A 23469-nucleotide genomic window follows, 5' to 3' on the forward strand; every position below is an offset into this window, starting at 1 on the left:
AAAGTTTGAGTAGGTTCATTCTTAACTTGTTCCTTATGAGTTGACTGTTTCTGAAACCGATTGTGCCTGAAGATAATCAATTTGATTTTTCTTAAGCACAATCAAACACCCTTCATGTGAAGGGGCTTCGGTCAACTCTTGTGCTTCCTCTAATTTAATCCCTTAAGGATAAGCACTCCCACTAAATTCAGCGTTCTCTAGAAATTTTTAATATTAGACTCAACAATTCTAGGACTAAATGAAGAACAGTAAAGCCTAAACCCCTTGGAGTTTACTGTATAACCTATAAAATTCCGCTAGTTGTCCTTGAAGCTAATTACCTTAGGTGTGGATTATAAATCCTCACTATAGCAAGACAACCCCATATGTGTAAACAATTTGAACTTAGTTCTATTCATTCCTTAATTTAGGTGTCTTATGTACAACTCTAAATGGAATCGAGTTAAATGTATACACAGCGGTTTTCAAGGCTTCACTCCATTAGGAGAATAGAACATTACCTTTCATGTCCCCTTTTTGTGTACCTATCATAATACTATCTGCCTCTATCAGATCTTATGATCTTGATTTTCTTTTGTTTTGTTTCTCTACTTCTACCTTATAGGTACTGGAAGCATTAATGCCCAAACCTTATGATTTAGAAGATAGAGATACATAAACCTTATATGGTTATTACCGGAAGAGATAGGATATCTCTAACCATTGAGGCAAGAAGTATGGAAAATGTTACACTTGTACATGATCTCAAGAATTTAAAAAATCCTTTTGTTAGCACCTTTATTGGTATAGTTGGTCTGTTTTTCCTTAATGCAATCCACATAAATACCAAAGGTAATAAATTTCAAGAGTCATAAAAACTCTATCATTTATCGACCTTTTTTTCTTTATAGAGATATATTTCAATCTCCAATGCCATAATATAGAGGATTTTATCATTCATATGACTCTGCTTTATGTCAACATTTATATGCAAGGATTAATTTTTCAAAAAATTGGGATCTAAATCAATTTTAAATAGACCATTAATTTAATATTCCACCCAAATTTTTTTAACAATATTCAAATTTGATTTAACAAACTAAAATAGAAATTAAATTTCTAAAAGAATTGTGGAATATATAAAAACATTATTAAGGTCAAAATGACATAACTGAATTTTTAAAATTAATCTATGGATCCCAACAACCTCCAATTGTAAACAAGTATTATTTAGAAAACCCTGCATTATGTTGACAACGTGGACCGCTAAACCAAATTCAATCCACATAGTCCTTAGGAGAGTCAATAAAAGAGATTCATGACACACTAGGTGTATGAGATTACCTTTATTTCAAGTAATTTATGATACTTTATGCAATCATTCTTTATATGCCCATAATTTTCCTTAGTGTGAGAGAAACAAGTATCTTAATTGCCATAACACTTTGTTGGCACCTTGTTTTCATTCATCAACTATTGGGCATGATTGCCTATAAAGGTCTTTCCCTTAACATGAATAACTTTTCTGGATTCTCATGTCTTAATCTCTCATCTTCTTGAACACACATGATCAGAATTCCTTAATTGATCAATTATCCTTATGTGTGCCACAAGATATTTGAAAAAATATCATATTTAGATGAGAGAATAAAGTTGACCATAATGACTCAAAAACTCAACCTTTAGGGACTTTATAATGAGCTGTTATGTCCTTCATTTCCATAATGTGCTCAAGCACATTTTGAAACTATAAAAGGTTTTACTTTAAAGCTTTTCTATTAGGGTGCAGGCCAAAGCCTTATTGGAACTCACTAAATGTTCCTCAATGACCTTTCTTTGGCCTTAAAACATTAAGGAATAAAATCATAATGCTTTCCTTGATATGAGATTTTATGAACGTTGAAACTTAAGCGATTTAAATCACTACAATCGTTCATGTTTAATAATCTCATGTGGCGTACTTGATTCCGTGGGAGAAGGTGATTCGTCCACATGAAACGCCAATTCAGTCTCCAAACACCCCAAAGTGAAAAACACATTTTTCTTTTCAGTCAGGAAAAATTACCACTAAGAATTATTGGAACATAAAATACTAATAATTAAAGCAGTAGGAATACATCCATTAACCAAGAAAAATTATATACTTTAATGCTATGAAATAACCTTATTTAAATTAACCAATGTTAATTTAATAGTAAATTTCAACCTACTTGTGGGCAAAGGTGCATCACGCATGAAATTTACTCTTTATTAATAAGACTAATAAATTTAGCATTAATAAATAAAATTTTTCATACCTGTGGGCCTAAAAGAAATTTTATTTTCAATGTTAAATTTACTATCTTATTCTAATTAACTCATAAAAATAAAAACGTCCCTGTGGGGATTGGCAAATTAAATTTATGAATTAATTACAACACGATGTTAATTTTCTTTATGAAGTTCATATATATAATCTTGATGCAATTATCATTATAAAATCGGGATGCTGTGGCTCTCCCAAAAATTATTATGACAATTACGACTTCATTAACATCGAATTTATTTAAATTAACCAATACTAATTTAATAGTAAATTTCAACCTACCTATGGGCAAAGGTTGCATCACGCATGAAATTTACTCTTTAATAGGACTAATAAATTTAACATTAATAAATAAAATTCTCCGTACCTGTGGGCCTAAGAGAAATTTTATTTTTAAAGTTAAATTTATTATCTTATTCTAATTAAATCATAAAAATAATAACGTCCCTGTGGGGATTAGTAATTAAATTTATGAATTAATTACAACAGGATGTTAATTTCCCTTATGAAGTTCACATATATGATCTTGATGCAATTATCATTATAAAATCGGGATGTTGTGGCTCTCCCAAAATTATTATGATAATCACTACTTCATTAACATTCAATAACTGTATAGATGCCACAAATAAAGTTTCCAAGAATAAAAGACAAAACCATCATATTAGTGGGTAAACAGTATTTTTCCAAAGTACAACCGGATAGTGTCCCAGATAAGTGAGGAGGCGCACAACGGCACACTTAAGTCCCAAGACTTACCTTGTCAGAGCTTTCCGATTGCAATTTTGGATAGTACCATAAACATTCACCAACACATGAGGCTTAGTTAATTATTCTCAGGTCCAGGCATCAAACAATTTATATTTAAACAATTAAAAGAATAAATATATCCTTAAGTTCATGCATTAAAGAAACAATAATTTAATACTGAACACTTTAAATAAAAAATAAAAAAATTGTAACAGTAGCACATAATAATCTGCATTAGCCTACTGGCCTTGAAGGTAGCCTTAGGCCTTTTATACTTTAAGAACCCAAGTTCTAAACCTATAAGCCCAAATCATCTTCCTTCCCTCTTTTTTTTTTTTTTTTTTCAAATCCGAATGGGCCATTGTATTGGATCTACTTTCTTTATCGGGTTGGGCCACCTTATTGGGTTAAGGGTCAGCCCACTTAATTACCCAGGCCTTTTTTTTTTTTTTTTTTTTTTTAAGTGAATTGGGCTTACTTGATCCAGTTTCCTTATGGGTTAAAAAACCCTACCCGAAAACCTTAAGTCCAACCCGGTTCCTTAGCCGCCGCCGCCCCATTCTCTTTCCCATTCGCTGGCCACCGGCGCCGTTCAACCTAATGCGCCGGCCACCAAGGACCGGCGCTCTGAGCAGACGGCAGACAACCGTGTGGGCTGCCGCCGCCCTTTTTTTTTTTTTTTTTGGGGGGGAAAAGCCCGGTGAACAGCCACCGTTCCGGCCAGAAGTTCAGCAGCCGTATAGGGCTGCCGTTTCTTTCCATCACAGCGGCCCTGTATGGGGTTTCCTCCACGGCTGTATTCTACAAAGCGCCACTGACGGCAGCAGCCGACCTACCGTTACCGTACGGGCTGCCACTACTTTGAGCCTCCGGCGGTCCTCTTCGGGCCGCCAGCGCTCACTTTATGCGGCCAACGCCGCTGCTGTGGGGAAACCGGTCAGTTCTGGTTCCGATGGGCGATGGATATTCTTTTGGCTGGCTTCTCTTTCGGCTCTAGCCCACGTTTTGTTCCAAGTTTCACAGAAACAAGAGAGGAAGGCAATTTGGTCATAAACAAAATAGTAAGTGGTTATGGCCTTTCATTTAATTTCAACAGAAATAAAACAAAACAAAATATATATCAACATGGCCGTGGGTTCCATACTTTATGCTCCTCACCATATTTTTGTTTCAATAATCAATAAACAAAATAAAATGTTGTTGAAACAAAATTATAATTTTATAGCATACATATCTCAAAAATTAAACTGAGCAAATATGGCATAGAGGAGGCTCTGATACTACATGTAAGAATTCAATATATAATTAAATGCTAATTGACAATAAAATTAGCAGTGGAATGAATAATTATATAAATACCTCTAATTAACCATGCTTTGCTCAAGCCAATTAAAGAACAGCTTCACAGAAACAAATATGGAAAACAAAAAAATATTGAGAGGTTCTTCTGACCTATGCCTACCAGTGAGTACCAATTGATGGAATACACAGGCCTTATTTATAGGTAGGTCAGGGGACCCTCAATTAGAGCTGTTACCTTAATTATTCCTCCCATCAAGGAATAAAAATCAAATCAATACAGCTAATTGATTCCACAAAAATAAAATCTTTAATTAAATCAAATACTTGTTCCACAAGAATTAAATCAGTGATTTAATTCAGAATATTTGATTGAAATCAAATACTTGTTCCACAAGAATTAAATCAGTAATTTAATTCAGAATATTTGATTTACACAATAAGCTTTAATTGGAATAAATTACTGAACACCGTAATTACATATATTTTATAATTACAATATATGTGACATAAAGGGACATACTTTAAATGAAATTTCTTACATTCTTGAGTCAATGCAAGTGCTGAAGGATCGACCATTAGAAACCTACTTTTTAATGGTGATGGGTGAGAAATATTGCATGGGAAACATGTCTGTTTATAGATAATCGATCGCTATATATGGAAAGGGTCAATATTGGTTCTGCTACACCAAGTCTTGAGTGGTTATGGATTTAATATATATGACAATTAAGTTCATCACATCAACAACTACTGCATGCATGTAGACTTTTAACCTCCGTACGTTGGTTTATTCTTCTAATGATGCATGCCTTTTCTTTCATCTTCGTTGATTACTTCGATCTTCTTGTGCTTAACTTAACAAATAATCGATAATTTGTCATTTTTTAATTGGGTCAACCCCGTATCATTTTTCTAATGGTTCTTTCGTCAATTAACAACCGAACCACTCAAAATTAATATGTAGAATGCTGAAGATGTCAAATGAGACGGTTTTGTTTATGAAAATTAACTTAAGTCATCAAAATAATAATAATAATAAAATAGTAGAATAAAAAAAGAGAACAACATAACATATATATAAATCATGGTGTATTAATTTAAGTAGTAATCGGTGTCCCAATTGAAAAAATAAAATGTATTTGAAAAGTTCAAGTAATGACTTCTGCATAACAAAGCCTTGAGAGTGTTTGAGGGGGAGTCTAATATATATTTGTACAAGGCGTACGTTACATATTCTCATACATAATAAAGAAAATGAATCAAAATTCCTTGTATCTGAAATCAAGAATGCTTGGATTCAAAGGGATCTGTGGATTCTTACAGATATCATAATTATCATTTATTATCTCAAAAAAAAAAAAAATTATCATTTACGTTTTTACTAAGAAATTTTCTAGTAATTAATTAAGAAGCCTATTTTTTTTTTCTTTCTTTTTTTTTTTTTTTTGGTTGAAATTGCACATATAATCATTTTTTCATGCTGGCAACTAGCATGTCATTACAGAGTGCAATTTGCTTTCGTGAAATTTGCCTTCCTTGATTTAATGCAAGTGTAGGATCGACCGACCATAAATCTTCATGGGTTCTATGTAAGTAGCATGTCATTATAGAGTGCAATTTGCTTCGTGAAATTTGCCTTCCTTGATTTAATGCAATTGTCGGATCGACCGACCATAAATCTTCATGGGATATATATATATCTGTGTGTGTCCCTTTCGAGTCTTTTGTTTTTGCTACCTTTTAGGTCTAAGTTTTCTTGTTATTTTTTTAAGGGGAAAGTCCACATACCCCCCTCAAACTACAACCTAATTAACAATGTTTCCCCAAAACTTTCAATTATGACAATGTCCCCCCAAACTACCGAAACATTGTCAATGTCCCCCAATCACGAAACTACCCCTAGTAAAATTTTTTAAAAAAGAAAAAAAAAAAAAAAACCTAAAACTTCTAGAAAAAACCTAAAATTGAAAAAAAAAAACAATGAGTGAAAAAAATTTTAAAATAGTAATAAAAAAAATCCTTCTTATAAGAAAAAAATAAAAAAATTTCGATTTTTTTTTTTATAAAAATTGAAAATTTTCGTTTTTTATTTTTATTTTATAATATTTTAAATAAAATTTTCCGTTCAAAAAAATAATAAAAAAATCGTTTAAAAAAATAAAAAATTTCGTTTCTTAAAAAAAAACCGTTTTTTTTTAAATAAAAATTTTCGTTTTAAAAAATAACAAACTTAAGAAAAAATCGGTTTTAAAAAAAAAATAAAAAATTTAAAATGTTCGTTTTTAAAAAAAATTAATTTTTATTTTTATTTTTTAAAATTTATAGGGTTATTTTTGTCTTATTGAGAAATATGTATGGGCATTTTTATCTTTTTGCTAGTCTTATTTAGAAATATGTATGGGCATTTTTTAAAAATTAAATTGAATATAAATTTCCTGACATGTCAAATATTGACACGTCAGGAAAGCCTGACGTGTTGAATGTAACACGTCAATAAATATTGACGTGTCATATTCTACACGTCAAAAAAAATTGGTTGACGTGCCACTTTTGGCATGTCAATAATTACTGACGTGGCAAAATTTGGTTACTGTTTGCCACGTAAGTAACCATCCTTTTTTTGTAATGAATGTTTTGGTAGTTTGGAGGGACATTGGCACAATTGAAAGTTTTGAAGGACATTATCAATTAGGTGGTTATTTGATAGAGTACGTGAACTTTAGGGTTGTTTTAATTATAATAAGGATAAATTCCGTACGGACAACTACCCACACAAGGTATTGAAACTTTTTGAAGACTTGTTCTTTCCTTCGACCCTGATGAATATGAATGCTTTGTGTTCATACATACAATAGCTCGGTCAATAATAAATTTTGATATTATAATAATAAATAATATTAAATCAATGATTTTTTTTTTTTTAACTAGAGATAATCTAAAAGAAGACAACTAAGACAAGCAATGTGCATCAGCATAGTAGCATAGTGGGATAGTAGTATATTATATAACATTACCTTTTATTTTATCATGTAGCCTTATAGAAAAGAGGATTAATGCTATAAATCATATTTTTATCTCGTAATTAATCTGTAAAATTACCGCATTAGTTCCAAACAACGATTAAAATGGATGTATTCCCAATACAACTTCAATACATGGGCTACATGGGAGATCAGTCTTTAGATGCTAGCAACACAACAGGGGCTTCACCAAAAGCAGCAGAAGACGAGAGATATGTAGTGGCAACATGAATGATTTTACCATTAGAGAATTTAAGAACCACAACTACAACTGAGAGACCAATCTTAAGCACAACAGCAAAGCACAACAGTGAAACAAGCATTGAAAGGAGACTGAATCTAAGCCAAAAATAGAGTCTCCACCTAATAATAATACAATACAAGAGCAGGAAGACTAGATCTAAGGCCTACACAAAATAACAAAAATACAAAAGCAAAAAAAAAAAAGAAACACCCGACAACTAGTAACATTGTCGAAGCGAGAGAGGCAGGTGGAGATGGTGGAAAAGCAACCAGAGAGGCCCGCTTACCGGGGCGTAAGTTGTACGCTCCTGCAAGTGAACATCTGTAGGCGGTGAGGGAAACAACAATGAGATGATGGGAGGCCAATGAGGACATTGGGTTGGAGCGTGGAGACTGATGTGGTCTTTTTGTGTACAAAAATATCAATAATAAAATTATCACTCGCAATAGGACAAATCCTTGTAGGATATGGCTATATAGAGGGTATCGTACCTCAAGGATTGCGTGAATATTGTTATCAAGCTTTTTAAGATTAAATATAACTCAATTTAAAAGATGATTGATTTGATTTTTGATTATAATTAAATGCATAAAAGTAAAGATAGTAGGGATGAGAGAGACTAGGGGGTTGATTTTACCACTAACCGCATAACAATAGTCAATCATAAATTAATAAAAAAAATTCATACTATGGTCTCACTCGAGTAGTCAAGAAAAAATCATCATTAAGAAATAAGTATAATCCATCTTCGGTTGGCACGGCCGTCCACCTAACCACTAAGATGCGATACGATCCGTCTTCCTTAAGTATAGGTTATCTAATTCCTTAATAGGCGACTCATAATCAAGGGATAAGTATAACCCATCTTCGGTTGGTACGAAATGTCTACCTAAATTACACTAAACCAGGGTGTAGTACAATCCGTTTTCCCTATGCATGGCTAATCAAATCCTATTAATCATGTATCAGTTGAAACCATTGCATAACAATTATTCATATAATCACAAAAAATATGGAGGATTGAGTTCAATCAATATAAAAGACTTTATAAGACAAGAGAAGAATTTCATAAAGATTGAATATAAACATTAAGATCAATTTTCACAATTATACAACCATCATGCATCAACGCCCTATTACAGAATTAGTTGCTCATATTGGTGCTGGAATGACCTCATGCTGTGTTCATCTTCTCTTAAACTCTTTAAGCCTCCAAGAAGATATTTTATGTCCAATCTAAGCACCAGCTTCTCTTAAAGGCTTAGAGCCACAATTTATAGGGTGTAAAACAAATCTTAAAAGCCTTAAGAATCCTAGAAAAACATTCAGTCTACCAATTAGATTGGGAGACCTAAAAAAGCTTTCTTTATTAATTTCAGTATCTTCCAAACTTTTCAGCATGAGTGCGCTCGAGCCCACTTGTGGTGTGCTTGATCACACTTATGTATGTGGGCTGATGTGCGCTCGATCCCACTTGTGATGCGCTCGAGCTCACTTACGCACGTGAATTGATTTGCACTCTTATATTATGAAACGATTTTGACATAGCAAATGTTCGAATTAGAAAATTTGTATTTCGCAATAATTTGTAGTATTTTGAGTTAGCTTTCTATTGCTACTAGTTTCACATCAATTCGATATTCGAGAAGAAAGTTATTGTCAAAATAATGAGACATGAGTTAGGTCTTCCCAAAGCGTGCTTTTTAAACCCAAAATCAATGGAATTTCTTGTATCTTTATTAAAAACCTGAAAATACTAAAACAATACAAAACAAAACAAAATGATAAGGAATTAATATATGTGAGTTAAGGAGCTTGAATGTACAACATTCAGCACTTATCAAAGACGTGGATCAACTTGAGGAAAGTAGATCGGGTTTTTTTCTTAAAAAAACATCTACGAACAATGGTAGGTTCGGGTTGCAAAGGTGGAGTACAACGAATGGCAGTCAGTGGGAGATGCAGGTGGAGATGGTGGAGAAGCAACCAAAGAAACCCGCTGATCAGGGCGTAAGTTGTATGCGCCAGCGCGTGCAGCATACAACTTATTGAGAATGAGTAACTGAGCGAGTACTACATAATTCTCATATTCTCATTAATGAGCTCGGGTTCCAACTAAGCTTAACCGAGCGAGTATTGAATGGGTTGTCGCACAAACTGGTTTATTTACAGTCCTATCACCAACCCTATTGAATGAGTAATATCCCAAGTAGACCATACAGTTTGAACTATTACATAATTCTCATATTACAAGCATATATTATATTTATATTGCATCCATGATAAATTGTTACCTTACAATGCTTCATGTCATTTATAAAACAATTGGGTTCATCATTTAATGATGTATACGTCATGCGCATTTTTACTCACTAAATCTTCGGACTTATTCTTGTAATCCTTTTCCTCTATATGTATATATGTGCTGTTATAGTTAGTCTAGTAGAAAATGCATCCGATAAACCATTTGGTGGTTGTAAGGGATTTGATCAGGGTAATTTTTTTAGGATTTGGACCTTGTTCTGCCCAGGTTCTGCAAATGATGAGATCCCTGAATCTTGTCTTTCATGGAATAAGACTAGAAGGCGAACCATGGAGTCAATTACCCGTTAATTAATTTAATTAGGATGTTACACTAGTGCTCCAAGATATTAACTATAAAATAATTAATGGTCAATACTCGTTAACAAATGAGTATCACATTCTTATTTTTTGGTAGCCGAACGAGCAATTGCCACGATGTGGATCTCAATAGACCGAATGAATCTTGGATATAATAAAGACTAGTAAATAAATTTTTCTTTTACTTAGATTTATGGTTATGTATAGGACATAATTATCTCTTGCTATGCAGCTAAGCTTTTAAAAAGAAAGAGAAATGTTTGTTTTCATTCTCTTACACATTTTTTGTCAATTTCTGTACAAAAAATGTGCAAATTTACCATTAAATTTATAGGAGCCATATGTAGGTCTCACATATCTAATGATATATTTACAAAAAAGATGGTCAAAAGTTGTGCAAAACACATCGAACACATCTCAAAAATAAATAAATAAATAAATTTATATAGCTCCATCCCTTTTTTAAGATTTGAGAAGATGACATTAGTGTAGATATTATATATCAAAATTTTAGAAATTCTTGATGAGGCCCATGGTCCATCTTGATTACAGAATTTTACCATTTTGAATATTTGTATACATATTAAAACGTAAGAATCATTCTTCATGATGTATGTGGATGGGCTTTTCCTAGAATTCATGATATATGCTTTCTAATAATTTCTTCACTCGTTGATGTAAACTAGGTCTCAATTTGTATATTTTTTTCTATGGTTCAAAGATATATAGAACCAAAGATTGGATTCTCATTTGACAGTTTATTGAAAAAGAATGGCGACAATTATTTTCTGCATTTAAACATAATGTGGAACCGCGGGTTCGTATTGGTGTATAATATCATTTTCCTTGATGCGATTTATTTGTTAATGTATTTTGGGAGAATTCTTTTGTTTTTGAGTTTAAAAAAACGTTTTGAAGTGACATAAAAATGAAAATATTTTAGTGTTTCGAAAAATGTTTTATGTTTGATTATTTGCTAATATTTTTATTTTGAGAAGAGAAAATGAAATACTGATAACAAAAATTTTAACCAATGGGCATAAGCTCAAAGATGGCGGATTGGTTAATATTTAAAAAATTAGAAATAAGCTCCTTATATATCATGTGTTTATTTGGGATATATATATATATATATATATATATATATATAGAGAGAGAGAGAGAGAGAGAGAGAGAGAGAGATGCTCAATAACTGAATAACGTCAACATTATTTTATACTCCAACTCCACTTAGAGAGCGTTACATAAGAACCTTTTATTTTAATATTGTTATGAAGGGTTGATAATCGTTTCACAAGTTTTTCTAATTTTCGTATTCGAACTTTTTCTGAAGCTCTTCAACAATATTCTTGTCAAGTTGGAAGGCCTTGGCGAGAACATCATAATTGATGGGAGGATCAGATCCAAAAACAGCGTCCGCAATCGTGATGACACCTGCATTCTGACTACTCAAAGCAGCAAAAGCTAGAGCATTGGAGTGTCCCACGTTGAACTGGAAGTGAATGAGACCAATTGGGAACACAAAGACATCTCCCTTGTTTAGAACTTTGGTGAAAAGGCGGTTCTCCATGTTGGATGTGACAAAACCAACTAAGAGAGAACCTTCAACGACTACTAGAATCTCAGTGCCACGAGGGTGAATGTGGGGGGGGTTTTGGCCATATGGTGCATAGTCAATACGAACTAAGGATATGCCTAGAGTGTTGAGGCCTTTTATTTGGTCCACATTTACGGTAGTGACATTCGACCCAACTTTATTATCTGTATTTCCAGGATTTTGGAGCCCTTCGAAAAAGAAATCATTGGCATTGGAATCCTTCAAATCCTTGCAGAATTTCCCATTCACAAACACTGCAGGAGGCAATAGATTGCCAGATAGCATAAAAGATTAAGAAACCAATAAAGATATATAGTAATGCTTCTAAGCAGAAAGTAATGAACATATATATATATATACCTGCAGACTTGGGGTCATCAATTGCAACACAAATGTCCTGAAGAGGGCTGGGATCGAAGGCAGAGACAAAGGAGGATGCAATTGACAAGAGAGCAACAATTGCAAGGAAATGGACTCCTTTCATCATATCCAAGTACACTTTGTGCTTTACTTCTCTTCTATGATATTGCTTTGGGGATAGGTACTTAGAAATATTGAATGGGAAACATGTGTATTTATAGATAATCGATATATACGGAAAGGGTCAAGATTGGGCCTGCTACACCAAGTCTTGAGTGGTTATGGATTGAATATAACAATTGTACCAAGTTTCTTCAACAACTAATGCAGACTTTTTAACCTCGTTTTGGTTGCTTCTTCTTTGTTCTTAATTGATTCCTTCAATGCCGTAACATATTTATAAGAGGTGATTAATTTGGTCAATTAAAAACCAAATTGAAGCACCGAATTAAAATCCACTCTAAAACCGTGGATGATGCGTAGGAGTCCAGATGGTGTAATTCTATAAGTTACTTTTATGTCATTCTAAAAATGAGGTGGCTTAGTTACAATTTCATCAAAATTCAATAATAATCAATCATAAGGCTGTCCTCAAGAGGTAGCTCAATCGGCTGGGACCACGCCTAATGAAACGTAGGTCACTTGTTCGAGGTCACTTGTTCGAATCCCCCTCTCCCATCTTGTGCGGACATGTCAAAAAAAAAAAAAAAATCAATCATCAGGCCAATGATGATTTTGAAAGTCACATTATTTTTTGAGTGACACAATAGAGATACAAAGATGACTTCTAGTATTACTCGTCTGGGTGTAGTGAATTCACACGAGTAATTCTATAAGTCACTTTTGTGTCACTCTATGAATGAGGTGTCTTTTAAAATCACCATTTGATCAAAATTCAATAATGATGAATCACAAACTCAACGATAATTTTATAAACCACATCATTTTCAAAGTGATATAAGATGAATATAAAAGTGACTTGTAGCCTTATTCAATCCATACACATCGGGCTTATTATCATTTGAAAATAATAGAATGACGTATGACTTATGCATTATAGAGAGCGTAGTTTTGATGACATGCATTGACGAATGGAAGTGGCATATATAAAGACTTGGAATAGTAGTAGGTAGTGGAAATTAATGAAAAGTATTCATTCTTATCCAAACAAAATACGCCCATTTTCCTTGCCTATCTCTTTAGGAATTTGAAATCAAGATTGCTTGGATTTAAACGAAAAAATACTACACAAATTTTGAAGTGTTCGTTCTTTTATGTTGTAGTAAAAATTATCATTGAATAAAATTATAAATAAAAATATATGTAGTATTTAATGGTGATTCACTTCCACGTAAGATAATGCACATTTAAAATAGAGAAATGTTATAGGTCAATTTTTTTTCTTCATATTTAGCCTATTTCATCTTACAAATCAATCATTGGATTTATGGACTTATGTGGACTTCACATAAGTCAACAATGAACTCCACAAATCTAATAATTGATCTATTGAATTTGTAAGAAAATATGGATCAAATATAAAGAACTTATTGACCCTTCACATTTCTCTTAAAAATAAGAAATGATAGAGGTCAATATTTTTCTCATATTTAGCCAATCTCATCTTACAAATCAACCATGCATAGCATTTCTTTTCTTGTAGATATCCTTTACGTTTTGTATTCAGAAATTGTTTGGCCTCTTTTTTTTTTCTTTTTTTTTTAATTTATTTTTATTTTTAATTAGGTGGGTTTGGTATATTTCTCTTGGTCAATAGTGGCTTTCTTGAGTCAATGCAAGTGCTGAAGGATCGACCATTAGAAACCTACTTTTTAATGGTGATGGGTGAGAAATATTGCATGGGAAACATGTCTGTTTATAGATAATCGATCGCTATATATGGAAAGGGTCAATATTGGTTCTGCTACACCAAGTCTTGAGTGGTTATGGATTTAATATATATGACAATTAAGTTCATCACATCAACAACTACTGCATGCATGTAGACTTTTAACCTCCGTACGTTGGTTTATTCTTCTAATGATGCATGCCTTTTCTTTCATCTTCGTTGATTACTTCGATCTTCTTGTGCTTAACTTAACAAATAATCGATAATTTGTCATTTTTTAATTGGGTCAACCCCGTATCATTTTTCTAATGGTTCTTTCGTCAATTAACAACCGAACCACTCAAAATTAATATGTAGGATGCTGAAGATGTCAAATGAGACGGTTTTGTTTATGAAAATTAACTTAAGTCATCAAAATAATATTAATAATAACAATATATATATAGTAGAATAAAAGAAGAGAACAACATAACATATATATAAATCATTGTGTATTAATTTAAGAAGTAATCGGTGTCCCAGTTGAAAAAATAAAATGTATTTGAAAAGTTCAGGCAATGACTTACTTCTGCATAACAAATTCTAATATATATTTGTACTTGAGAGTACTTGAGAGGGAGTCTAATATATATTTGTACATGGCGTACGTACGTTACATATTCTCATACATATAATAAAGAAAATGAATCAAAATTCCTTGTATCTGAAATCAAGAATGCTTGGATTCAAAGGGATCTGTGGATTCTTACAGATATCATAATTATCATTTATTGTCTTAAAAAAAAAAAAAATTATCATTTACGTTTTTATTCAGAAACTTTCTACTAATTAATTAAGAAGCCTTTTTTTTTTTTTTTGGTTGAAATTGCAAAGATAAATATTTTTTTCTTGCAGGAAATTAAGTAGCATGTCATTATAGAGTGCAATTTGCTTCGTGAAATTTGCCTGACTTGATTTAATGCAAATGTAGGATCGACCGACCATAAATCTTCATGGGTTATATATATATATATATATATATATGTGTGTGTGTGTTCTTTTCGAGTCTTTTGTTTTTTGCTATCTTTTAGGTTTAAGTTTTCTTGTCATTGTTTTTTTTAAGGGGAAAGTCCACGTACCCCTCAAACTACAACCTAATTAACAATGTTTTTCTTAAACTTTCAATTGTGACAATGTCCCTCCAAACTACTAACACATTGTCAATGTCCCCCAATGATGAAACTACATACCCAAGTAAAATTATACAAAAAACAAAAAAAAAACAAAAAACCAAGTGAAAATAATTTAAAATAAATAAATCCTTTTTATAAGAAAAAAATTAAAAAATTTCGATTTTTTTTTTTTTATAAAAATTGAAAATTTTCGTTTTTTATTTTTATTTTATAATATTTTAAATAAAAATTTTGGTTTTAAAAAAAAATAAAAAATAAAAAATTTTCGTTTTAAAAAATAAAAAATTAAGAAAAAATCATTTTTAAAAAAGTAAAAAAAAAATTAAAATGTTCGTTTTTTTTTTTAAAAAAATTAATTTTTATTTTTACTTTTAAAAATTTATAGGGGTATTTTTGTCTTATTGAGAAATATGTATGGGTATTTTTATCTTTTTCCTAACCTTGGGAGACATTGACAATGTTTTAGTAGTTTGAAAGAATATTGTCATAATTGAAAGTTTTGGAGGACATTATTAATTAGGTGGTAGTTTGAGGGAGTACGTGGACTTTAATCTTGTTTTAATTATAATAAGGATGAATTCCGTACGGACAACTACCCACACGAGGTAATTGAAATTTTTTGAAGACTTGTTCTTTCCTTCGACTCTGATGAATATGAATGCTTTGTGTTCATACATACAAAATAGCTCGGTCAATAATAAATTTTGATATTATAATAATAAATAATATTAAATCAATGATTTTTTTTTTTTTTTTTATCTAATTTTTAACAAGAGCTAATCTAAAAGTAGACAACTAAGACAAGCAATGCTACATCAACATAGTAGCATAGTGGGATAGTAGTATATTATATAACATTACTCTTTTATTTTATCATGTAGCCTTATAGAAAAGAGTATTAATGCTATAAATCATATTTTTATCCTCTAATTATTCTGTAAAACTGCCGCTTTAGTTCCAAACAACAATTAAAGTGTTTGTATTCCCAATACAGCTTCAATACATGGGCTACATGGGAGATCAGTTGTGAATGTTTTGGAACATAAGGTTGAAAGCGGCCAATCTAACTAAACAATGTGCACAATAAAATGCACTAGAAATAAAGCAATTAACAAATGAAATTGAAAAAAAGGAAAGTCCAGTCTTTAGATGCTAGCAACACAACAGGGGCTTCACCAAAAGCAGCAGAAGACGAGAGACATGTAGTGGCAGCATGACTAATTTTACGATTAGAGAATTTAAGAACCACAACTACAATTGAGAGACATATCTTAAGCACAACAGCAAAGCACAACAGTGAAACAAGCACTAAAAGGACACTGAATCTAAGCCAAAAATAGAGTCTCCACCGAATAATAGTACAACACAAGAGCAAGAAGACTAGATCTATGACCTACACAAAATAACAAAAATACAAAAGCAAAGCAAAGCAAAAAAAACAAAAAACAAAAAAAGTAAACACCCGACAACCAGTAACATTGCCAAAGCGGGAGAGGTAGGTGGAGATGGTGGAAAAGGAGCCGGAGAAGCCTGCTTACCGGGGCGTAAGTTGTACGCTCTTGCAAGTGAGAATCTGTAGGTGGTGAGGGAAACAAAAATGAGATGATGGCAGGCCAATGAGGATGTTGGGTTGGAGCGTGGATACTGATGTGGTCTTTTTATGTACAAAAATATCAATCATAAAATTACCACTCACAATAGGATGAATCCTTGTAAGATAGGACTATAGAGATGGTATCAAACCTTAAGGACTGCGTAGATGCTGTTATCAAGCTTTTTAAGATTAAATATAACTCAATTTAAAAGATGAATGATTTGATTTTTTATTATAATTAAATGCATAAAAGTAAAGATAGTAGTGATGAGAGAGAATAGGGGGTTGATTTCACCACTAACTGCATAACAATGATCAATCATAAATTAATAAGAAAAATTTATACTATGGTCTTACTCGAGTAGTCAAGAAAATATCATCATTAAGAAATAAGTATAATGCAACTTCAGTTGGCATAGACTGTTCACCTAACCACTAAGATGCGGTATGATCCGTCTTCCCTAAGTATAGATTATCTAATTCCTTAATAGGCTACACACAATAAAGGGATAAGTATAACCCATCTTCGGTTGGTACGAACTGTCTACCTAAATTACACTAAACTAGGGTATAGTACAATCCGTCTTCCCTAGACATGGCCTATCAAATCCTATTGATCATGTGTCAGTTAAAACCGTTGTATAACAATCATTCATATAATCACAAAAAATATAAAGAATTGAGTTCAATCAATATGAAAGACTTTAAGCCCAAAATAAATGGAATTTCTTGTATCTTTATTAAAAGCCTAAAAACACTAAAACAATACAAAATAAAACAAAATGATAAGGAATTAATATATGTGAGTTAAGGAGCTTGAATGTATAACATTCAGCGCTTATCAGAAACGTGGATCAACCTGAGCAAAGTAGATCAGGTTTTAAAAAAAAACCCATCTACAAACAATGGCAAGTCTGGGTTGCAAAGGTGGAGGACAACGAATGGCAGTCAGTGGGAGATGCAGGTGGAGAAGCAACCAGAGAAGCGCGCTGATCAGGGCGTAAGTTGTATGCGCCAGCACGTGCAGCATACAACTTATTGAGAATGAGTAACTAAGCGAGTATTACATAATTCTCATATTCTCAGTACTGAGCTCGGGTTCCAACTGAGCTTAACCAAGCGAGTATCGAGCAGGTTGTCGGACGGACTGGTTTATTTACAGCCCTATCACCAACCCTATTAAGAATGAGTAATATCCTACGTAGACTATACAGTTTAAACTATTACATAATTCTCATATTACAAGCATATATTATATCTATATTGCATCCATGATAAACTGTTACCATAAAATGCTTCATGTCGTATATAAAACAATTGGATTCATCATTTAATGACGTATACGTCATGCGCATTTTTACTCACTAAATCTTCGGACTTACTCTTGTAATCCTTTTCCTCTATATGTATATATGTGTTGTTATAGTTAGTCTAGTAGAAGATGCATCCGAGAAACCATCTAGTCGTTGTAAGGGATTTGATCAGGGTAATTTTTTTAGGATTTGGACCTTGTTCGGCTCAGGTTCATGTTGGACGCTGGTAGAGTTACTCGTCAAGACATGATTGAGATGTAGACTTTGATGTTGTTTCGGAACAATTAGATTTGGTCTGTATTATATTTTGATGACTGATCTCTGACCTCGATACTTAAGAGTCTATCTATACTATGATGCTTTAAGTTTCACTTTAGTAATTATAATTATGGTTTTAAATTATTACTATTTCTATCTTTTAGTCAAAGTCTTCCCTTACAGACTCTCTTGGGAAAGGATGAGATCCCTGAGTCTTGTCCTTCATGGAATAAGACTAGAAGGCGAACCATGTAGTCAATTACCAGTTAATTAATTTGAAAAAATCTACTTCACCCCCCTAAAGTTTCAGGAATTTTTCAATTTGAACCTCAAAGTTTAAAAATTGGCAATTTACCCCCGTAATGTTTCAAAAATTTTCAATTTAAACCTTTCGTTACTATTTTCCATCAAATTGGACGGAAATCTCTAAAATTACATAATTACCCTCAGGCTGTTTTTAAAACATTTCCGTCCAATTTAATGGAAGGTTTAAATTCAAAATTTTTGAAACATTGGGGGGTAGATTACCAATTTTTAAACCTTGGGATTAAAATTGAAAAACTCCTGAAACTTCAGGGGAATAAAGTGAATTTTCCCATAATTAATTTAATTAGGACTTTACACTAGTGCTACAAGATATTAACTATACAATAGTTAATGGTCAATACTCGTTAACAAATGAGTATCATATTCTTATTTTTTGGTAGCCGAACGAGCAATTGCCATCATGATGTGGATCTCAATAGATCGAATGAATCTTGGATATAATAAAGACTAGTAAATAAATTTTTCTTTTACTTAGATTTATGGTTATGTATAGGGCATAATTATCTCCTGCTATGGAGCTAAGTTTTTTAAAAGAAAGAGAAGTTTGTTTTCGTTCTCTTACACTTTTTTTTTTGTCAATTTCTGTACAAAAAATGTGCAAATTTACCATTAAATTTATAACAGCCATATGTAGGTCTCACATATCTAATGATAGATTTACAAAAAATATGGTCAAAAGTCGTGCAAGACACATCGAACACATCTCAAAAATAAATAATAAATAAATTTAGCCCCATCCATTTTTTAAGATTTGAGAAGATGACATTAGCGTAGATATTATATATCAAAATTTTAGAAATTCTTGATGAGGCCCATGGTCCATCTTGATTACAGAATTTTACCATTTTGAATATTTGTGTACATATTAAAACGTAAGAATCATTCTTCATGATATATGGGGATGGGTTTTCCTAGAATTCATGATATATGCTTTCTATGAATTTATTCACTCGTTGATGTAAACTAGGACTCAATTTGTATATTTTTTCTATGGTTCAACGATACATGGAACCAAAGATTGGATTCTCATTTGACAGTTTATTGAAAAAGAATGGCGACAATTATTTTCCACATTGAAACATAATGTGGAACTGCGGGTTCGTATTGGTGTATAATATCATTTTCCTTGATGCGATTTATTTGTTAATGTATTTTGGGAGAATTTTTTTGTTTTTTAGTTTAAAAAAACGTTTTGAAGTGACATAAAAATGAAAATATTTTTGTGTTTTGAAAAATGTTTTATGTTTGATTATTTGCTAATATTTTTATTTTGAGAAGAGAAAATGAAAGACTCATAACAAAAATTTTAACCAATGGTCATGAGCTCAAAGATGGCGGATATGCTCCTTATATATCATGTGTTTGTTTGGGATATATATATAGAGAGAGAGAGAGAGAGAAAAAGCCTCAATAACGTCAACATTATTTTATACTCCAACTCCACTTAGAGAGCGTTACATAAGCAACCTTTTATTTTAATATTGCTATGAAGGGTTGATAACCGTTTCACAAGTTTTTCTAATTTTAGTATTCGAACTTTTTCTGAAGCTCTTCAATAATATTCTTGTCAAGTTGGAAGGCCTTGGCGAGAACATCAGGATTGATGGGAGGATCAGATCCAAAAACAGCGTCTGCAATCGTGATGACACCTGCATTCTGGCTACTCAAAGCAGCAAAGGCTAGAGCATTGGAGTGTCCCACATTGAATTGGAAGTGAATAAGACCAATTGGGAACACAAAGACATCTCCCTTGTTTAGAACTTTGGTGAAAAGGCGGTTCTCGGTGTTGGATGTGACAAAGCCAACTAAGAGAGAACCTTCTACGACTACCAAAATCTCAGTACCACGAGGGTGAGTGTGGGGAGGATTTTGGCCATATGGTGCAAAGTCAATACGAGCCAAAGATATACCTAGAGTGTTGAGGCCAGGTATTTGGTCCACATTCACAGCAGTGACATTTGACCCAACTCGATTGTCTGTATTCCCAGGATTTTGGAGCCCAGGGAAAAAGAAATCTTTGGCCTCGGCATACTTCAAATCCTTGCAGAATTTTCCATTGACGAACACTGCAGGAAAGAATAAATTGTAAGATACCATGCATACATGATCAGTAAGAAACCAAGCAGAAAGTAATGAACATAATTATATATGTAGAAGCTTGATTAAAAAAATAAAAATAAAAAAAGAATAAAATCTAGTATATATATACCAGCAGTTTCAGACTTGTGGTCATCAATTGCAACACAAATGTCCTGAAGTGGGCTGGGATCCTCAGCAAAGACAAGGGAGGATGCTGTTGACAAGAGAACAACAAATGCAAGGAAATAGACTCCTTTCGCCATATCTACTTAAGCTCTGTGTTGTAATGGTGATGGGTGAGAAATATTGCATGGGAAACATGTCTATTTATAGATAATCGATCGCTATATATATGGAAATGGTCAATATTGGTTCTGCTACACCAAGTCTTGAGTGGTTATGGATTTAATATATACATATGACAATTAAGTTCATCAACAACTACTGCCTGCCTGTAGACTTTTAACCTCCGTACGTTGGTTTATTCTTCTAATGGTGCATGCCTTTTCTTTCTTCTTCGTTGATTACTTCTTCTTTTAAGTTCATCAACAACTACTTCCTGCCTGTAGACTTTTAACCTCCGTACGTTGGTTTATTCTTCTAATGGTGCATGCCTTTTCTTTCTTCTTCGTTGATTACTTCTTCTTGTGCTTAACGTAACAAATAATCGATAATTTGCCATTTTTTCTAAAGGTTCTTTCGTCAACTAACAACCGAACCACGACTCAAAATTAATGTAGATTGCTGAAGATGTCAAATGAGACGGTTTTGTTTATGAAAATTAACTTAAGTCATCAAAATAATATTAATAAAAATAAAAAAAAGAGAACAACATAAAATATATAAATCATTGTGTATTAATTTAAGTAGTAATCGATGTCCCAATTGAAAAAATAAAATGTATTTGAAAAGTTCAAGCAATGACTTCTGCATAACAAATTCTAATATATATTTGTAGTTGAGAGTACTTGGGAGGGAGTCTAATATATATTTGTACAAGGCGTACGTTACATATTCTCATACATAATAAAGAAAATGAATCAAAATTCCTTGTATCTGAAATCAAGAATGCTTGGACTCAAAGGGATCTGTGGATTCTTACAGATATCATAATTATCATTTATTATCTCAAAAAAAAAAAAAAAATTATCATTTACGTTTTTATTCAGAAATTTTCTAGTAATTAATTAAGAAGCCTATTTTTTTTTTTTTCTTTCTTTCTTTTTTTTTGGTTGAAATTGCACATATAATCATTTTTTCATGCTGGCAAGTAGCATGTCATTATGCCGACACTAAACAGCCACGCCCTAGCTTCTGCTCCGGCGTTCCTCCACCTCCTTGTGAGGCATAACCACCTCCTTGTGAGGCATAACCACCTCCTAGTGAGGCTTATCCATCTTATTGTGAGATTAATTTTTGGGTTTCTCTCTTGTTACCTAGTCTCTAAACCTTCTCTTTGTAGCTCTGTTTTTCGCTGTTTTGGTATTCTATCTGGTTTTCTTCTTGGCTTTCTGGTTCTTTACAATCACTCCTCCGTGGGATTCTTTTCCCCAAGATTCTTCTGGATTGTTGTATGGCCAGCTGGATTTTCCTGTTTTCTTCTACGATGCGTGTGGGTGAGATGGCTGGTTTGTGTGATTATGGGGGTTGCAATCATCCTGTGAAAGGTTTTTCTTTTTCTGATGGTCCATCACCTCAATGAAAGTCTTGGCCTGGAATAGTCGCGGGTTAGCTCGTGCGCCGACCATTCGTGCTCTACGGGCGTTGATCAGGACTCATAGACCTGATCTTATTTTTCTGTCGGAGACTAAAGTTGCTTCTGCAAGATTCCAGCCCTCTCTTTTTCATTTGGGTTTCTCCGGTTGGTTAGAAATCCCTCCGGTCGGATTAAAAGGTGGGCTTTTTGTAACTTGGAAGCATGGTATTGAGATTGAGCCTGTTAGGCTTGATAGAAGTTGTATTTCCTGTTTGGTATTCTCTGATCCCTCTCATTGCCCTTGGTTATTCTCCTTTATTTATGCACCCCATATTGCTGAAAGGCGGTCAGTTTTTTGGTCTGAGTTGACGAACTTGGGGAACTCCTTTGGTGGGGCTTGGCTGTTATTGGGTGATTTCAACTCGGTGCTTTCTCCTTCAGAGAAGAGTGGAGGCCGTGCTTTTGGCTCCTCTTCTCAAAATGATTTTTTGGATTTTGTTCAGTCGAATGCATTGATTGATCTGGGTTTTGTAGGCAATAAGTTCACTTGGAGTAATCACCGTTCTGGGTTGGCTAATATTCGAGAGAGACTTGATAGAGGTTTAGCTAATCAAGAGTGGGTGCATCTATTTCCCAATGCTCTCATCAATCACTTTCCTGCCACCAATTCAGATCACTGTCCGATTTTGTTATCTACCACTGGGTCGTATCAAAATCTGCCTAAGCCCTTTAGATTTGAAGCTTTCTGGACAAGGGATAAATCCAGTTACTCAGTTGTTGCTGGTGCTTGGCTAGAAGAGGTGGAAGGCTCTCCAGCTTTCTCTTTAAGCAGGAAGTGGAAGTCTACTAAAAGTGCATTGAAGGTCTGGAATCAGCATCATTTTGGACACATTCAGTCTAGGATTAAATCTTTAATGTCTGAGATTAGTATAATTCAATCTAATCCTCATTCCCCTATCAATGCTGCGAGAGAGGTGGTTCTTCAAGAGTCTCTTCAAGAGC

At 33.0% G+C, this 23469-nt stretch overlaps 3 protein-coding genes across 3 annotated transcripts in view; 1 reads left to right on the forward strand and 2 right to left on the reverse strand.

Moving 5' to 3' along the window:
* Positions 1-11411: 11411 nt before the first annotated feature.
* Positions 11412-12359, reverse strand: LOC132171685 (germin-like protein subfamily 1 member 13). Its single transcript, XM_059583067.1, has 2 exons — positions 12180-12359; positions 11412-12073 (listed from the first exon to the last, which is right to left on the reverse strand). The coding sequence occupies exons 1-2, from the start codon at positions 12304-12306 to the stop codon at positions 11526-11528; spliced, it is 675 nt and encodes a 224-aa protein (XP_059439050.1). The 5' UTR covers positions 12307-12359; the 3' UTR covers positions 11412-11525.
* A 7744-nt stretch (positions 12360-20103) lies between these two features.
* Positions 20104-21049, reverse strand: LOC132172031 (germin-like protein subfamily 1 member 13). Its single transcript, XM_059583455.1, has 2 exons — positions 20902-21049; positions 20104-20758 (listed from the first exon to the last, which is right to left on the reverse strand). Exons 1-2 carry the CDS (start codon positions 21032-21034, stop codon positions 20217-20219), a joined length of 675 nt encoding a protein of 224 aa, XP_059439438.1. The 5' UTR covers positions 21035-21049; the 3' UTR covers positions 20104-20216.
* A 1420-nt stretch (positions 21050-22469) lies between these two features.
* The window catches only part of LOC132169705 (uncharacterized), a 1605-nt gene continuing 605 nt past the window's right edge, over positions 22470-23469 (forward strand). Inside the window, exon 1 of the mRNA XM_059580692.1 lies at positions 22470-23330. Within this exon, the coding sequence (XP_059436675.1) occupies positions 22470-23330 (861 nt within the window). The remainder of the gene's footprint in view (positions 23331-23469) is intronic.

Source organism: Corylus avellana, chromosome ca2 (genome assembly GCF_901000735.1).
Source record: "Corylus avellana chromosome ca2, CavTom2PMs-1.0".
Classification (NCBI taxonomy): domain Eukaryota; kingdom Viridiplantae; phylum Streptophyta; class Magnoliopsida; order Fagales; family Betulaceae; genus Corylus; species Corylus avellana.